Genomic DNA, 19,680 nt, shown 5'->3' on the forward strand with positions numbered 1-19,680 from the left:
GCGCCCCCGTGGGCCTCCCGTGTCCACACAGCCCTGGTGACAATAAATCCTCATCTAATTCCAGCAACACTAAGGGTGGTGGATCGTATCAATCGAACAACTCCAAAGGCAAATGAGGCCGCAACAACCGTGGACAACACCGTGGCAAAAATAACGGTGGCAATTCGAACAATCTGAATTCACGAAAGTCTACTGGACACAACGGACAGCAGCAGCAGCAAGGTACCTAGACGTGGGTTCCTTTGTCATCTTGGCCATCAGCACCGCAACAAGGCTGGCCCGTTCCACCCTGCCCCTACCCCACGGCAGGCTGGACACCTCCCAGCAACAACCACTCGCAAGGTATCCTCAGGCCTCGACCAGGACATGCCTTTATTTTCTAACCGGGTGCCGTTGGTACATCCCAGGGAGCTTTTGTTCCAACTGATATCGCTGCCGCTATGCAATCGCTCACTTTCCAACAACCGGACGACATCGATTATATGGACACAGGTGCTTCGTCGCACATGACATCCAATAATGGTAACCTTTCTTATTCTTTATTGAGTAATAATCGTCACATAGTAGTCGGTAATGGTCATATGATTCCGATAATTGGTCGTGGTGCTATGACTCTTCCCCTCCTCACCAATCGCTCATTTTAAATAATATACTCTATGTACCCAACATAATTAAAAATTTAGTGTATGTCCGAAAATTCACTACCAATAATCATGTCTCTGTCGAGTTTGACCCATTTGTTTTTCTGTGAAGGATCTCAAGATGGGGACGCCAATTATGAGAAGCCATAGCACAGGGGATCTCTACCCATTACATTCCTCGGCCCCTGCTACCCATGCCACTCACCATCATGCCTTTACTGCCATTCCGTCTACTACTTGGCACAGACGCCTAGGACATCCCGACTCCGATATTTTTAATTCTCTTTGTACTAATAAAACAATTCCTTGTCGTCCTATCAATGCTTTATCTGTTTGCAATCCGTGTCAATTGGGAAAACACATTAAACATCCCTTCTCTGCCTCTTTATCTGACACTGTTAATCTCTTTGATATTGTGCACACAGTACAGACCTTTAGACATCACCTGTTTTAAGTACTCTAAATCACTGGTACTATATTCTCTTCCTTGACTATTACACCAATTTTTTGTGGACATTTCCTATCACACATAAATCACATGTGACTCAAATTTTTACGACATTCTATAACATGATAAAAACTCAATTTACTCTTCCCATTAAAACCTTTCAATGTGACAATGGCCGTGAATTTGATGATTCCCCCTCCATAAATTTTTTGCTGAAAAAGGCATGTTGTTTCGTTTTTCGTGTCCGCACACATCCCCACAAAATGGTAAAGTAGAACGTAAAATCCGAACAATCAACAACACTATTCGCACCCTTCTTATTCACGCCCATATGCCCCCCTCTATGTGGCATCATGCTCTCGCCATGGCCACATACATTCACAATATATTACCTAGCAAGCCCAATCACTACGACTCACCTACCTCTAGTCTATACCATCGTGTCCCGGCATATTCACACCTATGGACCTTTGGTTACCCGTCTAATCTTCGTTGTTACAAAAGCTTCGAATTGGCGCCTCGTAAGGTCATTATAGCTCGACATGTGACGCTTGACGAATCGGTATTTCCCTTTGCTCAATTCGACAAACATGATGCCTCTTCCTACCATTTTTTAGAGTCTGACGTACCTTACCCCATATATGTCCCACATTCTGACCAATTCCCAGCCCTCCCAACCACGACCTACCCTAGACACACCACCTCGCACACCCACGCAACCCATCCCGCTCTCTCCCGGGTCACCCACAAACTCCCCACCTTCGGCTAATGCCGCTTCCCGACCCGTGACACCTCCTCCACCTTCCCCTCTAATGGCCACTCGAGCTCAACATAGTATATTCAAACCCAAACCCGTTTTTTATTTATGTACTACAACCGCTCCCTCACCAGACTCCAAGGATCCCATTGTTGCCCTTAATGACCCACACTGGAATCAAGCCATGAAAGACGAATTTGACGCGCTCATTAAGAATAAGACTTGGGTTATTGTGCCTCGACATACCAATGTCAATATTATACATTGTCTTTGGTTGTTTAGACATAAATTTAAAGCTAACGGCGATTTTGAGCGATACAAAGCTCGACTTGTTGTCAATGGCAGGTCTCAACAGGTGGGCGTGGATTGCGATGAAACTTTCAGTCCTGTGGTAAAACCCGCAACCATTCGCACTGTTCTCAGTCTTTCAGTCTCTAAACAATGGCCCATTCACCAGCTTGATGTCAAGAATGCGTTCTTCCATGACTATCTTGCCGAGACAGTATATATACACCAGCCTCCCGGATTTCGAGACCGACAACACCCTGACCGTGTGTGTCTTTTTAAAAAATCCTTGTACGGCCTCAAATAAGCGCCTCGAGCATGGTACCAATGGTTTGCGTCTTATGTCTCTACCATCAGTTTTGTTCATAGCAAGTCCGACAATTCCTTGTTTATTTATCATAATGGTGCTCACATGGCCTATATCCTTTATATGTTGATGACATAATCTTAACTTTATCTACTACTGCCCTACGAGATGAAATATTGGCTCTTCTTCGCACCGAATTTGCGATGACGGACCTAAGTTCTCTTAATTTCTTTCTCGGTATTTTGGCAGTTAGAAATGATCAGGGATTATTTCTTCATCAACAAAAATATGCAGAAGAGATTATTAGTTAGGCCAAAGTGACGTCATGTAAACCCGCTCAAACACCCGTGGATACTAAGTCCAAATTAAGCGCTCAAACTGGCCCTCCTGTAGCTGACCCTTCTTTGTTTCGAAGTCTTGCAGGTGACCTCCAATACTTGACATTCACTCGCCCCGACATATCCTACACCGTTCAACAAATTTGCCTCCACATGCATGACCCACGTGAGGCTCATTACGGTGCTCTCAAACGCATCATTCGTTACCTCCGCGGCACCACCCACTACGGTTTACACTTGACTGTCTCCTCCACTTCTTCATTAATTGCATATAGTGATGCCGATTAGGGTGGGTGTTTGGACACCCGCCGTTCTACATCCGGATACTGTGTATATTTGGGTGATAATTTAATCTCATGGTCCTCGAAAAGAAAACTCACTTTATTGCGTTCAAGTGCCGAGGCCGAATACAGAGGCGTGGCTAACGTTGTAGCAGAATCATGTTGGATCCGCAATTTGCTACTCGAACTTCAGTGTCCTATTCGAAAAGCCACTATAGTCTACTATGACAATGTCTCGGCTATTTACTAATCCGGAAATCCTATCAATCACCAGCGCACCAAACATATTGAACTTGATATTCATTTTGTCCGGCAAAAGGTTGCGCTTGGTCAGGTTCAAGTCCGCCATGTTCCTTCACGATATCAATTTGCGGATATTTTCACGAAAGGCCTGCCCAAAATCCTTTTCGATGATTTCCGATCTAGTCTCAACATCCGTCCTCCTCCCGCTTCGTCTACGGGTGTATGACTGGTATGTACTTTTGAAACTCAACATGTCACTAATTCCAAACACCCTACACTCACTGTCCCAAAAACAATCTGATTATGAACCCTCTGCAGCGTCCATATCAGTACAACACACGTTCCACAAATCACTTGCCATGACTATGTGCACCAATGCCTCATCTACAACAAGATCACATGTACTGTAACAACTTCTCACAACTGTGTCCCATCAACAGAATATCACTATACCATGACAACGACGAAAACAGACACAACTCTCTTTCATATCATACTTTACCCTCATTCCCAAACTTAAACTGGTAAGAACCATCAATAAACAAAACAACTGTCTATCTGTACAAACTGAAACTCACAGGAAGCAACATCAAACAAAACAACAATCTATGTATGACTGGTATGTACTTTCAAAACTCGAATCATAATCATCCCGCCTACTCCACCACAACCGGTGACGGCATCACAACACCGTCACCAACAGCCACACCGCAGTGCGAAAATATCCGCATCACAACACTAAGTACCGGGCCCGGATCACCACCCGAGGCACATCAACCACATTGATAGACATCACATCTACATACGATTCCCATAAACACTGACTCAGAATAACTTCTCAGACAAGAAAAGCTTACTCAAATCCACTTACTAAATCACAACGCAACATATTATATGAATTAAACAGATAATAACCTTATGAATATCATCCCCTTACCATATCACAGATTAACATGTATCATGAATACATACAAGTATAACCAGTCATGCCAGATCACTCAAATTATTACTTTTTTAATCATCATTCCACTAGGTTATCGTATCCAACATATATTACAGAACATTCAGATAACAGCTTTATAACTATCACACCATACCACTTCCCGTGAGGTCAGAACCCCACATAAACATTTATACACATCATAGACACATAAACACATTCAATTAGTCAATCCTGATCACGTAAGTTACCACCTGATAAAAGTTACCTCTCACCCGAGCTTAACTCGTATACCCCTCATAACATATTCTCCCATTTGCATATCTATCACCCCCTGCCAATTGTAACCATACCATTAATACTCAACTACTAACAATCGCCTCATATAACCACATCTTATACTCTCTCACAACCATACATATCAACCTGGTCTCTACAAAATCAACCTCTTTAGAATTGCTACCTTTCTAATATACCATCACCCTTAACCACTAGTCACAAACCATGACACTACCACTGCCCGGACATCAAACCTCTTACACTCATCTCTAAACATCACGATTTCTTTCCTATCTTTGGTTAACATCCCAAATAACGAACATCGAATCCATCAACAAAATTACCTCAACATTCTTCCCAATATTATCCTTAATTGTATCATCATTTAACTCTCCACCAAAAAATCTCGTATCGTGCAAATACTCCACCAACTTCATACTCCCTTAATTCCTCGAAATTCATGATTAATCATGTTGTCCTGAAACTTCTGTATAACCATTAACTTACTTACTCTTGATAGTATCATACATTTCGACGATTCCTTACTTTTATGTCACATAACTCCGGTGAACATTTTTCTCAGCTTACTTTTATCCTTCTTTTCTCTTTATACTCAACAATACCATTTAATAGCTCAACTTCTTATTACTTCTATCTAACCCTTTAGTTCTCCAATTACCTTCTCATCGCTCCAAAACTCAAATCCCATTATTTCATATCGATATCATCTCACTCTTTCTTACCATGGATCTTCTCTTATTATGCTATCACTCACACTTGCCTCTAATCTATCCATAAAATCAACGTTCACTGTTCAAACAATTGCATCTCCTTTGTACATCTCTAGAAATCAAAATTCCTTTCATACCGTTAATTGCTCAAGGAAATCCCATAGTAGTTTCACCTCTTAATAAACCAAATCTCCCAAACTCACTCACTGTCTACAAATCCACCTCGCGACATTTCTCCACAAAGCTCACTATATACCACTCTTCTCAATCCTGTTAAAACGAACTTTCACTATGTATATTTTTAACCCACACGACTCCTAACCATCTCCATCCATAATTCTTCACACATCCTTACTCTCAATCCTTTCATTCTCACGTTCCTTAGACTCACATCACCCCTTACCATATTCACTTACTTTTACGTTACTCAACCCACAATCACATCACTCATCTCATCTCATCTCAGAAAACATGCTCTATGTCTCAATTAAAGCCATAACGATCTTCCTTTTCTTTTTCCACTATCTATCGCAACCACATATAACTCATGTCCTCCCACCGAATTCATACTCACCACAGGTGCCACTCACTACACCACAAGATTGGGTAACTTACGCGTCAAGACTAACATACATGTAAAACAATGCATAAAGAAGCAAAATAACACCTTTGAATTAAACATAATACGCAACGAAGTGAAAAGATAAGCATATGACCCAAAATAGGGGTCACTAGATCGAGTACAGGCCACTCGATCGAGTAAAAGGCTTACTCGATCGAGTAGGTGAAAGTCAGAGATACGTATAACAAATTACCAGGGCTACTCGATCGAGTAAGGGGTACTCGATCGAGTACCAAGGTGCACTCGATTGAGTGTGGGCCACTCGATCGAGTACCCTACGCATTTCTCAGCACTGTCCAGTTTTCGTAAAAAGGTCATAACTCACTCGTTTCTTGGTCGTTTTGGGCGTGTGACCTATCGTTAGAATAGTAAAAGAACAAGCTATCACCTCCAATTGGAATCACATTAAAATCATTTATACATCTCAAGTTATAACAGTTTAAAGACAACCTCTTTATAATCGAAAAACACAACTACTTGATTTTACTTCCAAACATCTTAAACGACAATAAGGTAAACAAAACAACCCAATACTCATAAAACCAGTAGTCCCAAACACATATTTCTATTTTCGAAAGCAAAGCAACAACATTCATCATGCACATAATTTATTTAACTTGCCAATCATGACTTACCCACATGCTTTTATTCTATCACTTTTCGTAAACAAAATCACAAATACATGACATCAAGTCCCCTATTCACATGTTGCTAGCATAACAACATTATAAAATAACTTCCATTGTATAACATGCTTAATCATAAATCATATTATCATACAACGATTATTCATCTTTTTCCACTAATTCATCCATCATGCCACATATTTATCCACCATATTCGTTCAACATATTCATCCAACACATGTTCAATTCACACTCCTAACTTTCTATACTCTTACTCAAAACGACTACAACAACATATATACTTACGCATCGTTTTATATATATATAAACAAAAAATTTTTCCTTTCATAATTATAACATGCCAAATTATATGCATCAATCATTATACTTTCATGCTTTACAATCAACCAACATACAATTCACGTCATCATCATCTTTCCACTCAGATCTCCCATCCTCCACATGCATGCATCCATCAATTCATATAACATACTACTATATAGATACACAAATCACACAATAAGCACACAACGATCCCGACACATATCCCATGGTGACCGGTTCAAAATTGTAGGGCGAGTTCGCGACTTTAGGACGTCTCCCAAGTCTTTGCATTAGCTCCTACAACTTCTACCCCGGGTTCATTTTATTTGACTCCCTATGCTCATTGGATTCATTGGTTACAGGTTTCAGGATCGTCTCTCTGATACCATTTTGAAACACCCCCATACTCCAAGTGCCTTACCAGGACCACTTAAGGCATGGAAGTGCTACCATCTCGGTTTCCCGAGGCAATGATAATCATAAGACAATAACGAAACATACTTAAAAGTAAATAATGTTTAAAGTGATTACATACCAACTCCAAAACTGATAAAAAGAAATACAAGATTCTCAGACGGTCTACTGCTAAAACTATCAAAGCTATAAAATATCGTCTGACACAGCGGAAGACTTCTAACTGCCACGTGATGACTCATCCCAGCTATCTCATACACGTCATATCATACCTGCTCAATAAATGCTCACCACCCCCGAATGGATCACCACAGTTTTTAAAACATTTAAACGGGTCGATCGATTACATAAAAACAAATGCCACAAAGAAACAACGTCACAAAAAAGCTCAAGCAGTTCACACAAATCCCCGTCTCCATCTCCAAACTCCACACAACCGACTACACACTAAAGTGTGTAGCCCCGCGCAGTACCCATCGCAACAAGTACTCCACGCCGCCAGTGGGGGACCGCAGCCGTACCCACCAAATCCCCGCTCATCTCCATCGAGCGATAAACCCAAGTTCATTAATGTGCACATCCCCTCTGTGACGGGTTCCACAGAGGGCGAATCAAGGGCGTGAAGCCACTCCCGCAAGTGACTCCACTCAGCCAGGGACGCGCCCCGAAGAACACAGACAGTTACACAATCAATCAACAATATACAGCCAACAACCGTTATAAATAACCAATAATCACAACAACAATCACCACACATTATGTAGCCAATACTGAGTAGGGAAATCCTACCTGGAATGCAACACAAACATCAGACGATCTAACAGCTGTCTCAAAACCTTTCCTCTACGAACCCTTCTCCTATACACATAATCATACAATCACTACCACATCAACATAAACATAGAAAACCCCCAATCCCAAAATTAGGGTTTAACGAAACTTAATTAAATATAACAAATTCGGTACGTAGATCTTACCCTCGACGCAAGGATCACAAAGATGTAAAGAACGACAGGATCTGACACTTCTAGGTCCGGGATTTACTAATAATGCGGCGAGGATGATTCAACGTAACTTCTAATCTTCTCTTGAAGGTTTTTAGATTGTAAAAGTGTTTTGAGAAAAGTGACGAAAGCCTTATATATCATTCCCGCATTATTAATAAAACCCGTCAAAGCATTACCCGTAAACCGGGCTACTCGATCGAGTAACTGACGTACTCGATCGAGTGCCGCCTACTCGATCGAGTACCGAGGCTACTCGATCGAGTACCCTACAGGTCAGAAACTATTTTAAAAAGTAAAACACCCTTACTCGACAGAGTAAGGCCCACTCGATAGAGTACCCAGAGGCTCATAAAACCGTAGTATTACAACGGGGGTGTATTAGAATAATATGTTAATATTCTATCAATATTCTGTGTATCAATTAGCTCCTTGTATTTAGGGAAATCATATTTGACTCCCTTGTATTGAGCCGTGGAATCTGCTCATATCTTGCTAATTTAGGTATACTTTGTATATAAATAGGATCATTGTATGTGTGAATAAACACTTTTACTTCTCACTGTAGAAAATCCTCACCTCTATCTCACTCTAGAAATTATCTAATAGAAACCATTTACTTTACACACTTCTTCAAGTATCACTCCAAATTTATAAAACCCATTTGTAATTGCTTCTCAACTCAATAACCCATCTACAAATTCTCATGAAACCGCTTCTTCTTTTCGGGATTAGTTTAGGAACCCGAAAAACCCTAATTTGATCAGATTTTTGAGGTTTTGAACTCAAAAAATGGGTAAGATTTAACAAGGCTTGACTTGGGTGGTTCGCATGAATAATGGGTGGTTCTCGGTGGGAGGAGGTCTCCAACGGCCGACGACCATGATGGTGGAGTGATGGTCGTCGATGGTGACGAGGTATGGTGGCGGAGTGGTGTTGCTGGTGGGTTGGTGAATGGTACAAGGAGAAGGGTAACAATTGGATTTATATTTCCAAAGTGAAAAGCAATGACCTATTGTTCAGGTTACAAGTCATCTAGTCTATTTTGAGAATAAGATATCCAAAGTTGAGTTTATTTTCGAATTAATTATAGTCGAGATTATTTTAAGAAGGTGGGTAATAGTTTGGATTATTCCCATCAAATAACCCATTAAATTTAGGTTACAATTTTCGTACCGTGGTTGAAATATTATTTAAGTTTAAGCCTGCTTTGGAAGATTCATAAGATAAAGATTAAACTAGATTTCAATTTTTTTTATTAATAAGAAGGGATAAACCCAGAGACCTACGAGGAGTAGAGTCCCGCACAAAGTTACGAAGACAGAGAAAAAAATAACAACACAACAAAGACGGAGAAGAGCAACACGTATTCAAACACCAAGACGAAAGGTCGTTCTCAGCGCTATCCCTTTCTCTTTCCATGATCCCATTGCTTTCCAAGTATTTAACCAATCTTCTAAGGTGTAGGCCGGGTAGATTTTTCTTCCATGATTTGCACTACAACCCAACTCTTAGAAACACTTTATTTAATATACACGGCCAGTTAGGTGTCTTGTTCTCGAAGATAGCCTCATTTCGCAATATCACTACAATGTCGGGGTAATATTACTACAATGTCTTTTAAGAGAGCGATTTAATTATAAATATACATATTAATTGTCTTTTTGTAGTTATAAAAAGTGACGTGAACCGAGTTACTCCCTCTGTCCCATTAATAGTTTACCCTTTCTTTATTTTGCACAAACTATTGATAAGAACAGAGGAATTAGTAAATACCCTTGCAAAAGTCTTATATGAATCACAAATTAGGCTATGTGTATCCACAGACTAGAAATGAGTCTTAAACACCTACAATTTATTTTTAAGACTCAGTTCAGACTCCCTTATTTTTCTACTTTATCCCTCATACCCACTAAAATTACAAAAGACTATATACAAAGGACCCACAAATTACAAAAGACTATACAAAAAGGACCCACATTTCATACACACAAACTACTATTTATGGGTCTTAACATGAGTCTTGGGTTTTCAAGACCCATCTTAAGACCCAGTGGCGAATTTTCACTTGTAAGCACAGGGGCCAGGCCCCCCCAATGATTCTCACATAATACAAAGAGGATATTAACTTTTAATATAAAAATATTATAGGACTTATCTAGTGGCCCCCCCTAAAAATATGGAAATGAAATTGTGCGCAAAATTGGAAGGCTGAAAGTTTTAAAGTGGTGACATCACTTTCAAAAAATAATTAAATAATTCCTAAACCCAATATTATTTCCACTTTTACGCAGCAAAGTAATATCCTAGATTCCTAGGAGTCAGTACTCTATAGCAATTAACCTAAAGATATTTATGGTATTTAACTATTTAACCTATGGTTTTTCCAAAAACACAAAAAACAATCGATTATATTGCATATAAAATTATAAATAGTCATAAGGCTTAGTTTGTGATACCAACAAAGCAGCAAAGTAGTACTACAATCCTTTCATTTATCTGTCTGAGATTTATCGGCTGAAGTGCAATTGGGATTTTGGGAATTTGGGGATTTTATTCTTGTCAAATTTCTGGAATTTTATCAAGTTTCAACAATTAGTCAATTTGAAAAGGTCAGATCTCATTACTTTGTTCTTTAATTGTATGTTTATTCATAATTCATTGTCACTTTTCTATTATAAACTCATGAATCATGATAGATTTGTTAATATGCAATTACCAAATAGTATTTTATTAGAATTTCGATACATTTGTTTAATGTTAGTTAGTTAATTGGAAAAAATTAGGACCGCACTTAATAGCCGATTCGATTTGATAATTGTTATGCGATTACTTCATAGCATTTTATTAGAACTTTTCATTATATATTAGAAATTTAGAATATAATACTATAGTATTATGCCAAAAAAGTATAAAACTATATATTGATACACACTTGACATTATTATACTAGGGACAATGAGTAAGCAAACAAATCTTTTGAACTTCCTTAAACGAAAAGAACCGTGAGCCTCGCTACTACTACAATCGATGAAGAAGTTATGCCTGAATCATCAACTCCGGCTATTGAGCAAAACACATTTGAAACACAAAGAACTGAAACTGAGGAGAATGAGGACCTTCTTTCGTCTTTGGAGCGTGATCCAGGATTACGCATACCTATGTGGGATTACCCATATGAGAAGCGGGACCAAATACGGAGGGCTTATTTAAAATTGAAGCCTTATCAGCCTATATTAAAAAGTTTTTCATTTTCAGGTCCTGATAGTCATCGTCGTCGATTTCAGTCTTCGTGGTATAAAAAGTTTCCTGACTGGCTAGAGTATTCACCTTCCCAAGATGCTGCATTTTGTTTACTCTGCTATTTATTTTCAAATAAACCTAATCCTAATACAAAAACTTTTACTATGGTTGGGTTTAGCAATTGGAAGAAAGTCAATGATGGAAATAATTGTCCATTTATCACTCACGTGGGTGGAAGTCCTTGTTCGGCACATAATAACTCTGTGAGAGCTAAACTTGATCTTTTGAATGACCGTGGACATATTCGTCATGCTTTGATTGCACAAGGAGAAGAACAAATTAAAAGAAATCGGCTACGTCTAAGGACCTCAATTGATGTAGTGAGGTTGTTAACCTTACAGTCTTGCCCTTTGAGAGGTCATGATGAGTCGGAAACTTCAGAAAATCAAGGAAATTTCTTAGAGTTTCGAAAAGCTTTTGCTAGATATAATGATGAAGTTTCAAAAGCCATTGAGAATCCTGATTATAATGCCAAATATGTTGCATCGTCAATCCAAAAAGAGATATTACAAATTATATCAGCCAAAGTTCGCAACCACATTCGAGAAGAAATTGGGGAATCTAAATTTTGCATCATTGTAGATGAGGCTCGTGATGAAGCTAGGAGAGAGCAAATGGCTATAGTCTTGAGATTTGTTGACAAAAATGGGTCAATTAGGGAGCGATTTTTGCAACTAGTACGTGTAAACGACACCTCAGCGACAACACTTAAAAGGGAGTTGTGCTTAGTTCTAAAAGAGCATAATCTTCTTGTTGAAAACATTCATGGTCAAGGATACGATGGTGCCAGCAACATGAGAGGAGAGTGGAATGGCCTTCAAGCTTTATTTCTAGCTGATTGTCCATATGCTTACTATGTTCATTGTTTTGCTCATCGTTTGCAACTCGCATTGGTTGCTGCATCTAAAGAGGTAAGTTCGGTTCATCAGTTCTTTTCGAATTTAAATTTTATCATCAATACTATTAATTCCTCTCCAAAACGGCATGATGAGTTACAAGCAAGGAAAACGGCTGAAATTGAAGATCTCTTATTAAGTGGTCAACTTGAAACTGGTCGAGGTGCTAATCAAATTGGTACATTGAAACGAGCTGGTGACACTCGTTGGGCCTCACATCTTCAATCAATTCACAGCAGTGGCGAATTTTCACTTGTAAGCACAGGGGCCAGGCCCCCCCAAAGATTCTCACATAATACAAAGAGGATATTAACTTTTAATATAAAAATATTATAGGACTTATCTAGTGGCCCCCCCTAAAAATATGGAAAAGAAATTGTGCGCAAAATTGGAAGGCTGAAAGTTTTAAAGTGGTGACATCACTTTCAAAAAATAATTAAATAATTCCTAAACCCAATATTATTTCCACTTTTACGCAGCAAAGTATTATCCTAGATTCCTAGGAGTCAGTACTCTATAGCAATTAACCTATAGATATTTATGGTATTTAACTATTTAACCTATGGTTTTTCCAAAAACACAAAAAACAATCGATTATATTGCATATAAAATTATAAATAGTCATAAGGCTTAGTTTGTGATACCAACAAAGCAGCAAAGTAGTACTACAATCCTTTCATTTATCTGTCTGAGATTTATCGGCTGAAGTGCAATTGGGATTTTGGGAATTTGGGGATTTTATTCTTGTCAAATTTCTGGAATTTTATCAAGTTTCAACAATTAGTCAATTTGAAAAGGTCAGATCTCATTACTTTGTTCTTTAATTGTATGTTTATTCATAATTCATTGTCACTTTTCTATTATAAACTCATGAATCATGATAGATTTGTTAATATGCAATTACCAAATAGTATTTTATTAGAATTTCGATACATTTGTTTAATGTTAGTTAGTTAATTGGAAAAAATTAGGATCGCACTTAATAGCCGATTCGATTTGATACTCATATGCGATTACTTCATAGCATTTTATTAGAACTTTTCATTATATATTAGAAATTTAGAATATAATACTATAGTATTATGCCAAAAAAGTATAAAACTATATATTGATACACACTTGACATTATTATACTAGGGACAATGAGTAAGCAAACAAATCTTTTGAACTTCCTTAAACGAAAAGAACCAGAGCCTGCTACTACTACAACTGATGAAGAAGTTATGCCTGAATCATCAACTCCGGCTATTGAGCAAAACACATTTGAAACACAAAGAACTGAAACTGAGGAGAATGAGGACCTTCTTTCGTCTTTGGAGCGTGATCCAGGATTACGCATACCTATGTGGGATTACCCATATGAGAAGCGGGACCAAATACGGAGGGCTTATTTAAAATTGAAGCCTTATCAGCCTATATTAAAAAGTTTTTCATTTTCAGTCCCGATAGTCATCGTCGTCGATTTCGATCTTCGTGGTATAAAAAGTTTCCTGATCAAGCTAGAGTATTCACCTTCCCAAGATCGCATTTTGTTTACTCGCTATTTATTTTCAAATAAACCTAATCCTAATACAAAAACTTTTACTATGGTTGGGTTTAGCAATTGGAAGAAAGTCAATGATGGAAATAATTGTCCATTTATCACTCACGTGGGTGGAAGTCCTTGTTCGGCACATAATAACTCTGTGAGAGCTAAACTTGATCTTTTGAATGACCGTGGACATATTCGTCATGCTTTGATTGCACAAGGAGAAGAACAAATTAAAAGAAATCGGCTACGTCTAAGGACCTCAATTGATGTAGTGAGGTTGTTAACCTTACAGTCTTGCCCTTTGAGAGGTCATGATGAGTCGAAAACTTCAGAAAATCAAGGAAATTTCTTAGAGTTTCGAAAAGCTTTTGCTAGATATAATGATGAAGTTTCAAAAGCCATTGAGAATCCTGATTATAATGCCAAATATGTTGCATCGTCAATCCAAAAAGAGATATTACAAATTATATCAGCCAAAGTTCGCAACCACATTCGAGAAGAAATTGGGGAATCTAAATTTTGCATCATTGTAGATGAGGCTCGTGATGAAGCTAGGAGAGAGCAAATGGCTATAGTCTTGAGATTTGTTGACAAAAATGGGTCAATTAGGGAGCGATTTTTGCAACTAGTACGTGTAAACGACACCTCGCCGACAACACTTAAAAGGAGTTGTGCTTAGTTCTAAAAGAGCATAATCTTCTTGTTGAAAACATTCATGGTCAAGGATACGATGGTGCCAGCAACATGAGAGGAGAGTGGAATGGCCTTCAAGCTTTATTTCTAGCTGATTGTCCATATGCTTACTATGTTCATTGTTTTGCTCATCGTTTGCAACTCGCATTGGTTCCGCATCTAAAGAGGTAAGTTCGGTTCATCAGTTCTTTTCGAATTTAAATTTTGTCATCAATACTATTAATTCCTCTCCAAAACGGCATGATGAGTTACAAGCAAGGAAAACTACCTGAAATTGAAGATCTCTTATTAAGTGGTCAACTTGAAACTGGTCGAGGTGCTAATCAAATTGGTACATTGAAACGAAATGGTGACACTCGTTGGGCCTCACATCTTCAATCAATTCACAAAGAAGTGGCGAATTTTCACTTGTAAGCACAGGGCCAGGCCCCCCAAAGATTCTCACATAATACAAAGAGGATATTAACTTTTAATATAAAAATATTATAGGACTTATCTAGTGGCCCCCCTAAAAATATGGAAAAGAAATTGTGCGCAAAATTCGAAGGTCGAAAGTTTTAAAGTGGTGACATCACTTTCAAAAAATAATTAAATAATTCCTAAACCCAATATTATTTCCACTTTTACGCAAAGAAAGTATTATCCTAGATTCCTAGGAGTCGATTACTCTATAGCAATTAACCTATAGATATTTATGGTATTTAACTATTTAACCTATGGTTTTTCCAAAACACAAAAACAATCGATTATATTGCATATAAAATTATAAATAGTCATAAGGCTTAGTTTGTGATACCAACAAAGCAAAGAAAGTAGTACTACAATCCTTTCATTTATCGTTCGAGATTTATCTTTGAAGTGCAATTGGGATTTTGGGAATTTGGGGATTTTATTCTTGTCAAATTTCTGGAATTTTATCAAGTTTCAACAATTAGTCAATTTGAAAAGGTCAGATCTCATTACTTTGTTCTTTAATTGTATGTTTATTCATAATTCATTGTCACTTTTCTATTATAAACTCATGAATCATGATAGATTTGTTAATATGCAATTACCAAATAGTATTTTATTAGAATTTCGATACATTTGTTTAATGTTAGTTAGTTAATTGGAAAAAATTAGACCGCACTTAATAGCCGATTCGATTTGATACTCTGTTATGCGATTACTTCATAGCATTTTATTAGAACTTTTCATTATATATTAGAAATTTAGAATATAATACTATAGTATTATGCCAAAAAAGTATAAAACTATATATTGATACACACTTGACATTATTATACTAGGGACAATGAGTAAGCAAACAAATCTTTTGAACTTCCTTAAACGAAAAGAACCAGAGCCTGCTACTACTACAACTGATGAAGAAGTTATGCCTGAATCATCAACTCCGGCTATTGAGCAAAACACATTTGAAACACAAAGAACTGAAACTGAGGAGAATGAGGACCTTCTTTCGTCTTTGGAGCGTGATCCAGGATTACGCATACCTATGTGGGATTACCCATATGAGAAGCGGGACCAAATACGGAGGGCTTATTTAAAATTGAAGCCTTATCAGCCTATATTAAAAAGTTTTTCATTTTCGTGTCCCGATAGTCATCGTCGTCGATTTCGGTCTTCGTGGTATAAAAAGTTTCGATCGGCTAGAGTATTCACCTTCCCAAGATGTCGCATTTTGTTTACTCGCTATTTATTTTCAAATAAACCTAATCCTAATACAAAAACTTTTACTATGGTTGGGTTTAGCAATTGGAAGAAAGTCAATGATGGAAATAATTGTCCATTTATCACTCACGTGGGTGGAAGTCCTTGTTCGGCACATAATAACTCTGTGAGAGCTAAACTTGATCTTTTGAATGACCGTGGACATATTCGTCATGCTTTGATTGCACAAGGAGAAGAACAAATTAAAAGAAATCGGCTACGTCTAAGGACCTCAATTGATGTAGTGAGGTTGTTAACCTTGCGTCTTGCCCTTTGAGAGGTCATGATGAGTCGGAAACTTCAGAAAATCAAGGAAATTTCTTAGAGTTTCGAAAAGCTTTTGCTAGATATAATGATGAAGTTTCAAAAGCCATTGAGAATCCTGATTATAATGCCAAATATGTTGCATCGTCAATCCAAAAAGAGATATTACAAATTATATCAGCCAAAGTTCGCAACCACATTCGAGAAGAAATTGGGGAATCTAAATTTTGCATCATTGTAGATGAGGCTCGTGATGAAGCTAGGAGAGAGCAAATGGCTATAGTCTTGAGATTTGTTGACAAAAATGGGTCAATTAGGGAGCGATTTTTGCAACTAGTACGTGTAAACGACACCTCAGCGACAACACTTAAAAGGGAGTTGTGCTTAGTTCTAAAAGAGCATAATCTTCTTGTTGAAAACATTCATGGTCAAGGATACGATGGTGCCAAAGAACATGAGAGGAGAGTGGAATGGCCTTCAAGCTTTATTTCTAGCTGATTGTCCATATGCTTACTATGTTCATTGTTTTGCTCATCGTTTGCAACTCGCATTGGTTGCTGCATCTAAAGAGGTAAGTTCGGTTCATCAGTTCTTTTCGAATTTAAATTTTGTCATCAATACTATTAATTCCTCTCCAAAACGGCATGATGAGTTACAAGCAAGGAAAACGGCTGAAATTGAAGATCTCTTATTAAGTGGTCAACTTGAAACTGGTCGAGGTGCTAATCAAATTGGTACATTGAAACGAGCTGGTGACACTCGTTCGGGCCTCACATCTTCAATCAATTCACAAAGAAAGGGCGAATTTTCACTTGTAAGCACAGGGGCCAGGCCCCCCCAAAGATTCTCACATAATACAAAGAGGATATTAACTTTTAATATAAAAATATTATAGGACTTATCTAGTGGCCCCCCCTAAAAATATGGAAAAGAAATTGTGCGCAAAATTGGAAGGCTGAAAGTTTTAAAGTGGTGACATCACTTTCAAAAAATAATTAAATAATTCCTAAACCCAATATTATTTCCACTTTTACGCAAAGAAAGTATTATCCTAGATTCCTAGGAGTCAAGACTCTATAGCAATTAACCTATAGATATTTATGGTATTTAACTATTTAACCTATGGTTTTTCCAAAAACACAAAAAACAATCGATTATATTGCATATAAAATTATAAATAGTCATAAGGCTTAGTTTGTGATACCAACAAAGCAAAGAAAGTAGTACTACAATCCTTTCATTTATCTGTCTCGAGATTTATCTACCAAGTGCAATTGGGATTTTGGGAATTTGGGGATTTTATTCTTGTCAAATTTCTGGAATTTTATCAAGTTTCAACAATTAGTCAATTTGAAAAGGTCAGATCTCATTACTTTGTTCTTTAATTGTATGTTTATTCATAATTCATTGTCACTTTTCTATTATAAACTCATGAATCATGATAGATTTGTTAATATGCAATTACCAAATAGTATTTTATTAGAATTTCGATACATTTGTTTAATGTTAGTTAGTTAATTGGAAAAAATTAGATCGCACTTAATAGCCGATTCGATTTGATACTCTGTTATGCGATTACTTCATAGCATTTTATTAGAACTTTTCATTATATATTAGAAATTTAGAATATAATACTATAGTATTATGCCAAAAAAGTATAAAACTATATATTGATACACACTTGACATTATTATACTAGGGACAATGAGTAAGCAAACAAATCTTTTGAACTTCCTTAAACGAAAAGAACCAGAGCCTGCTACTACTACAACTGATGAAGAAGTTATGCCTGAATCATCAACTCCGGCTATTGAGCAAAACACATTTGAAACACAAAGAACTGAAACTGAGGAGAATGAGGACCTTCTTTCGTCTTTGGAGCGTGATCCAGGATTACGCATACCTATGTGGGATTACCCATATGAGAAGCGGGACCAAATACGGAGGGCTTATTTAAAATTGAAGCCTTATCAGCCTATATTAAAAAGTTTTTCATTTTCGAGTCCCGATAGTCATCGTCGTCGATTTCGATCTTCGTGGTATAAAAAGTTTCCGATCGGCTAGAGTATTCACCTTCCCAAGATCGCATTTTGTTTACTCTGCTATTTATTTTCAAATAAACCTAATCCTAATACAAAAACTTTTACTATGGTTGGGTTTAGCAATTGGAAGAAAGTCAATGATGGAAATAATTGTCCATTTATCACTCACGTGGGTGGAAGTCCTTGTTCGGCACATAATAACTCTGTGAGAGCTAAACTTGATCTTTTGAATGACCGTGGACATATTCGTCATGCTTTGATTGCACAAGGAGAAGAACAAATTAAAAGAAATCGGCTACGTCTAAGGACCTCAATTGATGTAGTGAGGTTGTTAACCTTACAGTCTTGCCCTTTGAGAGGTCATGATGAGTCGGAAACTTCGTAAAATCAAGGAAATTTCTTAGAGTTTCGAAAAGCTTTTGCTAGATATAATGATGAAGTTTCAAAAGCCATTGAGAATCCTGATTATAATGCCAAATATGTTGCATCGTCAATCCAAAAAGAGATATTACAAATTATATCAGCCAAAGTTCGCAACCACATTCGAGAAGAAATTGGGGAATCTAAATTTTGCATCATTGTAGATGAGGCTCGTGATGAAGCTAGGAGAGAGCAAATGGCTATAGTCTTGAGATTTGTTGACAAAAATGGGTCAATTAGGGAGCGATTTTTGCAACTAGTACGTGTAAACGACACCTCGCCGACAACACTTAAAAGGGAGTTGTGCTTAGTTCTAAAAGAGCATAATCTTCTTGTTGAAAACATTCATGGTCAAGGATACGATGGTGCCAGCAACATGAGAGGAGAGTGGAATGGCCTTCAAGCTTTATTTCTAGCTGATTGTCCATATGCTTACTATGTTCATTGTTTTGCTCATCGTTTGCAACTCGCATTGGTTCTTTGCATCTAAAGAGGTAAGTTCGGTTCATCAGTTCTTTTCGAATTTAAATTTTGTCATCAATACTATTAATTCCTCTCCAAAACGGCATGATGAGTTACAA

General features: G+C 37.6%; 3 protein-coding genes across 3 annotated transcripts; all 3 read left to right on the forward strand.

The window, feature by feature from the left end:
- Positions 1-11,281: 11,281 nt before the first annotated feature.
- Positions 11,282-12,775, forward strand: LOC141587726 (uncharacterized). The gene has a single exon (XM_074409198.1). The coding sequence runs from the start codon at positions 11,282-11,284 to the stop codon at positions 12,773-12,775; it is 1,494 nt and encodes a 497-aa protein (XP_074265299.1).
- An 806-nt stretch (positions 12,776-13,581) lies between these two features.
- On the forward strand, positions 13,582-14,649 carry LOC141587727 (uncharacterized). The gene has a single exon (XM_074409199.1). It carries the CDS (start codon positions 13,582-13,584, stop codon positions 14,647-14,649), a length of 1,068 nt encoding a protein of 355 aa, XP_074265300.1.
- A 3,692-nt stretch (positions 14,650-18,341) lies between these two features.
- Positions 18,342-19,589, forward strand: LOC141587728 (uncharacterized). Its single transcript, XM_074409200.1, has 3 exons — positions 18,342-18,676; positions 18,800-19,006; positions 19,106-19,589. Exons 1-3 carry the CDS (start codon positions 18,342-18,344, stop codon positions 19,587-19,589), a joined length of 1,026 nt encoding a protein of 341 aa, XP_074265301.1.
- Positions 19,590-19,680: the final 91 nt, after the last annotated feature.

Source organism: Silene latifolia, chromosome 6 (genome assembly GCF_048544455.1).
Source record: "Silene latifolia isolate original U9 population chromosome 6, ASM4854445v1, whole genome shotgun sequence".
Classification (NCBI taxonomy): Eukaryota; Viridiplantae; Streptophyta; class Magnoliopsida; order Caryophyllales; family Caryophyllaceae; genus Silene; species Silene latifolia.